At 51.0% G+C, this 8,476-nt stretch overlaps 1 protein-coding gene across 2 annotated transcripts; it reads right to left on the reverse strand.

Moving 5' to 3' along the window:
• Positions 1 to 259: 259 nt before the first annotated feature.
• Positions 260 to 8,454, reverse strand: CRELD1 (cysteine rich with EGF like domains 1). 2 transcript variants are annotated; one of them, XM_044253028.1, is made up of 11 exons: positions 8,370 to 8,454; positions 7,641 to 7,833; positions 7,326 to 7,408; positions 4,776 to 4,886; positions 4,357 to 4,448; positions 3,473 to 3,649; positions 3,294 to 3,389; positions 2,291 to 2,374; positions 2,040 to 2,135; positions 1,689 to 1,823; positions 260 to 901 (listed from the first exon to the last, which is right to left on the reverse strand). In XM_044253028.1, the coding sequence occupies exons 2-11, from the start codon at positions 7,812 to 7,814 to the stop codon at positions 687 to 689; spliced, it is 1,263 nt and encodes a 420-aa protein (XP_044108963.1). In that variant the 5' UTR covers positions 7,815 to 7,833; positions 8,370 to 8,454; the 3' UTR covers positions 260 to 686. The 2 variants fall into 2 exon arrangements, with proteins under 2 accessions (XP_044108963.1, XP_044108964.1); XM_044253029.1 differs by lacking the exon at positions 3,473 to 3,649 and having other exon boundaries at positions 8,370 to 8,453.
• Between the last annotated feature and the right edge of the window lie 22 nt (positions 8,455 to 8,476).

The raw sequence follows: 8,476 nt of genomic DNA on the forward strand, positions 1-8,476 counted from the left end.
GTCATTTGTCCAGGATCTTTTGGCAAATGATAGCTGGCACTGAACCCAGGAAGTTCCACTCCAAAGCCTAGTTCCTCCTCCCCTCCAACTCTTAACACTACTTAGGTCAAAGCCTCTTGATCCTCCCTCTACTGCTCCTCCATCAGGGTAACCCTCAATTTCCTAGGGTTTTAGAATATTTCCCCAAGGGCTGGGGGCTCTCAGTAGCTCAGGCCAACCCATGGGGAGTAGGAGGCAGGTGATGAGACTGAAGCTTCTCTACTTTCCAAGACCTTTATTTCCTGAGATGAATAAATAATCAGTGGCTGAGGGGCAGGGGCGTGAGTACGGAACAGGAACTGGCAGCATGCAGCTGGCAGGAGGGGGCTGTGATGGGCCCACCCTCGCAGAGAACCCCCCCCATCCTGAGCGGGGGCTAAAGCCCATTAGCAGTCACCACAAGGAGATACTTTTTAAAAATTCACACACGTTGTGAAGTGTGCCCAGCTCCCCCAGGCCAAGATCTCATGGCATCCATATTCAGAGCTACTTTTTCACTCCAAGAGCCTCACCTGCCCAGGCCTGGTGGATAGAGGGTGCTTACCCTACTCAAAAATAAAGCAAGCTGCCTCAAGTGTCCAGGCAGGAGAGAGGCTGACCTCTGGGGACAGTCTGGATAGGAAGAGCTCCTGCAGGTGTGGCAGAGATTATCTGCCCTTGATGAAGCCCTCCAGCACGCGGTCACTGCGCTCTGACAACCAGTAGCCGGTCATGGCCGCCACAGCCCCGATGAAGATGGCGGTGAAAACCAAGTCGCCCTTGGCGGCCAGTGTAGCCAGAGCACAGATGATGACCCCGAAGAACATCTGCTGCAGCACCACCAGCTCGTCCTCTGTCATCTCTGAGAAGAAGCCTGCTGACTCTGAAGAGCAAGAGACGCACCTGTTACTCCTCCCCTGTTCCTGGAGCTCCCCACGCCGCATGCCTGCCTGCCTGGCAAACGATGTCATTTGCCACTGAGAACAACTCCAACGGGGCAGTCATTGTCCCTATCTCACTGAGTGGGAAACTAAGGCTCAGAGAGTTAAAGAGGTTTGCCCAAGGCCATGTGGTGGACACATCAGGACACAGCGTGTGTACTAGCCCAGCTTCAGAGCCGGACTGCCTGGCTTTGACTCTTGTCTCTGTGATCTGCTTGTCACGTAGCCCTGGGCAAGTTATTTCATCTCTGCATCCTAGTTTCCACTGTGTAAAATGGGGATGAGAGTAATACCAACAGCACTGGATTTGTTTTAGAAGCAAAAGAAATTAATACATGCCACATGCTCGGGAGAGCATCTGACACACGGCCAGAGCTGTGCATGTGGTCCCTATTGTCATCAGTGTGACTGTCCTTCACCTCATCACACCTACAGCCTGCAACAGCTCTCAGCAGCCCCAGGCAAGAATTGGTCCCATTGGACAGATGAGAATGGAGGCAGAGTGATTTGACACCAAGTGTGATTTTCTTTCTATCCTGGGAGGTGTGAGATGGCTAGAAGTCAGCCTGGAGATAAGATGTAGGGTTTGAGGCTCAGTGCAGCCTCATGCAGACAGTGCCCAGGGGCATGGGGAAGGGCCTGTGGGTGCCTGGAGAAGGGTCTTGCCTGTCCTCCCCCTGGATAAGCACCTCCCCTCCTCGGGTTTCTGGGGGCCACTAGGAGGCTCACCTGGGATCTGCTCCTTCACACAGATGCCCTCGATCTGTTTGTAGCCCTCGGCACAGACACAACGATAGCTTCCCTCCATGTTCTCGCACTGCTGGTTCTCTCCTGGACACACCTCTGTCTCACATTCGTCCACATCTTAAGGGAGGGTGAGCCAGGGTCAGGCCCCCACTGCCAGAGTCCCACATACAGCAACCCTGATTCCCATCTCACATCCAGACACTCCCCTCTGCCCTTGCCCAAACAACATTCCACCCTTCCTTCTCCTGCCCTGTCCATATCCCCCCAGCCGTTCTCAATTCATGGTGGACAAAACACTCCACTGCGTCTATGCCCCAGTAGCAGGAGACTCACCGAGACACTTGGAGCCCACCTGCTGGTAGCCAGGGCTACACTTCTTACAGCGGCCTGGGCCTGCCCCCATGCAGCCCAGGCAGGCCTTGGCACAGTCTGGAGAAGTGAGAGGACAGATGAGTGAGAGCTGCCCGTAGGCCCAGGGTGGATTATGGAGGGGGAAGCCCCACTTCTGAAGAAATTAGGGGGAAAGGCATGGAGCAGGTCCTCCTACTTTCCCCACCACCCTCCACTCTGGGACTGGCACTTACCTCGGCACTCATAGGAGCCCTCTGTGTTCACACAGAACTGGTTGGCTCCACAGCTGGCTCGCTCTGTGCCACACTCGTCAATGTCTGCAGAGAGGCCGGCAGGGCAGGAGTTTCAGTCTCTACTGCACTAGCAGGGAAGCCGAGGCCAGGGTTGTTGGGGAACAGACCTGCCCCCACTCAGACAGTGGGCCAGAGACCGCAGGCCGTGTGCCAGAGGCACAGGTGCTGCGGGACTCAGGGCTGCCCAGCCAGAGACTGCGTTTTCCAATCTGCCTCAAAGCTAAGCATGACCTGAAACTGAGTTCTGGCCAACAGGATGTAAACAGGAGTGATGTGCCCCACTTTTAGCTTGGCCTTAAAATGGCAGAATTGGACTCCTCCATGCACTTTCTTCCCATTCTCACTTCCTGAGTGTCGGTTCATGGAACACGGAGGTACCTGTCACCCAACCTCAAACAACAGAACCGTCCCAAGGGGATGACCACACAGTAAGACAGGCAGTACTAGGTCCCAGAATGATTGTGACAAGCAGAACTTCCCTGCCTGGCTTGGACCAGTTGTTTTGAGACTGTGATAGAGATAAAAATAAAACTCTATATTCTTTAAGCCACAGTCTTTGATGATCTTTCTGTTATAGCAGCTTAGCCTTTACCCTCGTCTACAGAAATAGCAGGACAGAGACCAAACCAAGTCTTGAACCCAGGCTTCCTGACCCCAAGTTAAGTATTTCATTTCCCTGGCTAATCCTTTCTCAATTTTCAAGACTTGGCCTAAGTGGTACCTCCTCCAAGAAGCCTTTCCTGACCACCCCTCCCCGCCCCGAGGTGGCTCAGGGACATCTCTAACAGCACAGAGATCCATCTATACTCTAACTGCCTGGTTACTCTTCTGCCTTTCCAACCAGGCTGAGATCTCCATGAAGATGGGGACTGTACTTGTCTAGCCCAGAGGTGTGCGTGTGGATGGGGACCACCTTCCCACACCGAGGGCAGGCCTCACTCACCTACACACTTAAGGTGATGCAAGGCCCAGCCCTTCTTGCACTGGAGGCAGTTTGATTCCTCAGGGCCTGAGCAGCGGGCACAGGGGCCAAAACAAGCTGGGGGAATGGAGAAAGTGTGAGGATGGGCAGGCAGGGACCCCATCGGTTCCTGCCCAGCCCCATGCCTCTTGGCTACCTACCCGAACATACCAGATGGCTGGCGTTGCGCTCTGCCTCAAAGTAGCCAAGGCCACACTGGCCACAGGCCTCGCCCCCGTAGCCGGCTTGGCAGTCACAGCGCCCGCTGCCCCCTCGAGTCCCTTCCCCTTCACACTGCCCGTAGCCACCGCAGGGCTTCTCTGGGCCCCCAGGACAGGCTGTGGGCAAACACCAAACCAGGTAACATCACAAATACAATCGTGAACACAGAGAATATTCCCCCATATCATTAAACATTTTTGGGCAAGAAACTTAATTTTCAGGGCCACATAATACCTCATGGGACATGTACTTAACTGATACCCTCCTGTAGAACAGATTACTTACAAATCTTTCCTTTTTATAAAGACTGAATTAATCATCTTTGTCACTAACTCCCCTTTTTGTTTTCAATTTATTTATTTTTTATTCTTCGGGTCAGTACGTCTTTATCTGAAGCATCCAGAGAGATTTTTCTAAAAGGGGCTGGTGGTAGGTACAGCTCCTCCCTCAGGACTGTGTGCAGAAAAAGGTGAAAATGGGGGCTTCAGTGCAGCACCTGCCTGTCCCTAGGTCACCTTAGTTCAGGGGATGGGTCTGATCTGATTCAGGCATAGGAAAATGGGGGTGTGGGTGAGGGCACTTCTCATGCACATGAGAAAAACCACAGCCCCATCTGACTGTCTAGCCCTATTACTTTTTTCTCACAGCTATTTCCCACTGATCTGCTCATCTCAATAGCCCTGTGAGGCAGAGGAGAACCTAAGGTCCAGAGGAATTATCTGAGCAACCTGAGCTCACACAGCGAGCTGTGGGACAGTACCAGGACTGGATCCCTGGCTTTGGCAATGCCTGCTTATCCCCCAAGAAGAGCTTGAAAACTCACGAAGGCAGGAGGGCCCGAAGGTGCCTGATGGGCAGCAGAGCTTCAGGGAGTCTGAGCAGAGCCACTGGAAGAGGTCTGGGGCTTCCTGCTGCCTAAAGGGGTTGGGGTGGGGATGACAGTAAGGAGGGCTGAGACAGTGCCAGAGGTGCTGCCCGCCCCCCAGCCTCCCCAAATATCTGTGCTACTACCACCTTGGATATAAGACCCACAAGGCTACCTGACCAACACCCTCTCCCTATTTGGCAGAGGAGTGAACTGAGGCTCACAGTGAGAACTTGGGTCCCCGCAACCAAGTCCTTAGCAGATCTAGGTTTGGAAGAAAGAGCCAAACCAGGACACAGACCCAAGCATGCAACCCCCTCCTCTACCACCAGGCCCTGCCTGTAGCCCCCTCCCTGGGAAGGCCCCCAACAACTCACTTGTGAAACCACCAGCTCTCCACCAGTTCCTCACTCAGCTCCAGAAGGCGGTGGCACTCAAAGTCCGACTTGCTGCACACGCTCTCGAGCACCTCTACCAGGCGGGTCTCACTGCCCGGACAGGGTGGGGATGGCAGGACTATGTTCTACCCCATCCACCACCCTCCTTAAGGTCTCCTCTCCCACCCAGCTTGTGCCATGACACCAAAGGAAAGGCCAGAGGGTGTAACGGAAAGGGTACTCAGTTGGGGAGTCAGATAGACCTGGGTTTGAATCTAGTTGAGTGACCTTGGGCAAGTCACTTAACCTCTCCCAAACCTCTGTTTTCTCATCTGTAAAATGGAGACAATAACCCATCCTGCAGATGTGTTGTAAGATGCCTCAGTTCCTGCATTTGCGCAATGAAATGTAATCCCCTTACTGGGTATATGTGATTAAAAATACATCACATAACAAGTGTTGGCAAGGCTGTGGAGAAATTGGAAGCCTCCTACATTGAAGGTGGGAAAGAAAAATGGTGCAGTCACTGTGGAAAACAGTTTGGCAGTTCGGTTAAACATGGAATTACCCCAAGAATCAGTAATTCCACTCCTGGTCACATGCCCCAACGAATGGAAAACAGCAATTCTATATACAATAGCCAAAAGGTAGAAACAATCCAGATGTTCATCAACTGAAGAATGGGTAAGCAAAATGTGGTAAAGCCATACAATGAAATATTATTAAGCTTTAAAAAGGAATGAACTACTGACATATGTTATATTATGAACAAACCTTGAAAACAATACACTAACTGAAAGAAGCCAGACACATATAGATTCCAGTAAAATCAGCAAATCCACACAGATAGCAGAGTAATGGTTGCCAGGGGCTGGGGAAAGGGGAGAATGGGGAGTGACTGCTTCATAGGTATGGAGTTCCACTGTGGGTTGATAAAAATGCTCTGGAACGAGATAGTAGTAAAGGTTGCAAAACACTGTAAATGTACTAAATGTCTCTAGTGGCAAAGTTTGCATTATATATATTTATATATGTTATTATATATAATATATAAAATATATTATTTATTTATTTATATGTGTATATATATATATATATTTTTTTTACCCCAATAAATTTTTTTAAAATACATACATACACATACACACATATATTCTGTATTTAAAGGGTCTGGCATGTGCCTGGCATATAGAAGGAGAGGACTTAAAAAACAAAAACCATACAAACAGAAAACAGGAGCTAAAAGTGTCCTTCAGGTTATCTTGGCCGATCCCCTCACTCCTAAATGAGGAAACTGAGGCCCATTAAGGGAAAGGAAAACAACCAACGTTACATAATAACAAAATCTCTTGTTTCTAGTGGGCATCACAGTTTAATCCTTACCACGATCCTATGAAATAGGCAAAGCAAGTATCAATGTCCCCATTTTACTGATGAAGAAACTGAGGCTCAGAGGGTTTAAGTGACCTTCCCAAGGGTACACAGGGTCAGAACTGACAACCAGATCTATCTAACTCCAAGTATTGCTGATTCCTTCTTAACTTGACTTTGAAAAGTGGGAGGGCCTAGCACTCAGGCCTTTTGTCTCATGGTCTCATGTCATCCCATGGCTTTATAATACTGACTATATGCTGATGACCCCCCAATTCAGGTTTCCAGCTCCTACTTTTCCCCTGAACCTCAGATGCCTCAATCTAACTCTATTTGGCTGTTTAAGGGACATCCCACCCAATATGTTCAAGGACACCTAATCCCACCCCTTCCCTATATTATATCCTCTCCTGCTTCACATTTACCCATACCAGAAAACAGCCCCACTTATTCACCCAGTTGCTCAGGCCCCAAACCTAGAAGTACTTTTTATTCTTTTTCTCTCCTACCCCATAATGATTCTGTCATCAAGCCCTATCAGTCCATCTGCAAAATATACTCAGAACTGGACCACACCTGCTCATGCTGCTGTCGTACTTAGACTAGCCTCCCAAATGGTCTCCTTGCTTCCTCCACTCCAGTCCCGTTTTGCTACATCACAGTGAGTGATCTTTTAAAGGTAAAAACAAGACATCACCTCTCAGCTCCAAACTTCCCAATGATTTCCCATTACACTCAGAATGAAATCTAAACACCATTCTGTGACCTTCAAGGCACCCTGGCTTCATGTTCGATCACTCTCGTCTGCTCACTCCCATCCAGCCTCTTCTCCAATACACCAAGCTCAGTCCCACTCTGTCCAAATCCCTTCCCTGTCACATAGCTTACTTCTTCCCTTCAGGTTTCGGTCCAAATGTCACACCTTGAACTCCATGCCTCCCACCCTTCCGTAGTCTATCCTGCTTTCCTGTTCTTCATTTGATGTGACATCATTTATTTAGTTATTCACTGTCTCTTCAACTGGAATTTAAGCATCTTGCAGATGGGATTTTGCTTGCCTAATTTACTGCTGTACTAGAGATGGTCAGTGATATTTGAGTCTCAAGAGTTTCAAGGCCCCCACCAGCAGAGCCAAGACTAGGAGGTGAGGTATATAAACCCATCTCTCCAGCCCCTTACCTGTCTTTGTATTTGGACAATTTCTCTTCCTCCCAGGCAGTATTTCCACCTCCAAAGTTGTCCCGGATTGTTCTCTCCAGGCCCTGGAAACAGAGAACATTAGTAATAGTTAAGTACAGTGCCTGGCACATTCTAGCACTTCTGTGTTTCACTGCCCAGGGCACTGAGGCCCAGAAAGGCAACCTGCCCAAGGTCATACAACTAGTAAGCAACCAAGCTGGTACTTGACTCATGCAGACTTGCATCCCAGAACTCTTCTTAACCCCTGTGCTATCATGGTTAGGCCATCTCCCACAAGGCTGCTCAGGCACCCACCTTGTTGAAGCTGTCGACCAGTCCCCGGCAGGTATGACATGGATGGAGCTCAGTTGGGGGAGAAGACTGGGGAGGTGGAGAAGGCTGGAGCCAGACGGGACCTGGGAGGCTAAGGAAGAGACTCAGGCCCCAGAGTAGAGGTGGGACCAGGCCCCTCCGGGGCAGTGAGGCCATCTTTTCCCAAGCCGGGAACCTGTAGATAAGAGGGAATGGGAATGACTCACTGGAGGAGTCAAGTGAGGAAAAAAGGGTTGGTTCGGAGGTGCCGCGGGTCTGGGAGCCCGGATCTGTGTTATTAATTGGAGGCTAGACTAGGGGGGACGAGCGGGGGAGGGGAAGTGGTGAGAAAGGAGCCTGTTCAGCAGTTCCAAGACGGGAGTAAGTTATCCTCGTCACCGTGGGAGAGGTGGCCTCCCTTAGAAAGGGATAAGTCAACTCATTGTTTTAAGGTCTGAATATGGATTGTTATTAGGGCCAGGATCAGCGGAATTTGGGAGAACGGGTCAGAGTCCAAGTGTTAGGGTAGTAGAGGCCGGACGGGCGGTCTCGGGGGGGGGGGGGGGGGAGGAGTCTGGAACGGAACCCAGGTCTAGGGGGGTGGAGCCCATATCCGGATCTGAAGAGAAGGGGGTCAGGTTTGCGGGCCCGCAGGCTGCAAAGACGCGGCCTCTAGCAGGCAGGGGAGGATCCAGACCCGCGTAGGCTGCGTGGGAGGAAGAGCCGACCCACCCAGCCCGTTGGCGCCGACCGCTCAGCCTCCCCAACGCCGCAGCAGCCGCTGCCGGCGTAAGATGTGCGGCCTCCGCCGGCTCCGCAGCCTGGGGGGCGGAGCAGGG

This window comes from Neovison vison, chromosome 6, assembly GCF_020171115.1.
Source record: "Neovison vison isolate M4711 chromosome 6, ASM_NN_V1, whole genome shotgun sequence".
NCBI classification, from domain to species: Eukaryota; Metazoa; Chordata; class Mammalia; order Carnivora; family Mustelidae; genus Neogale; species Neogale vison.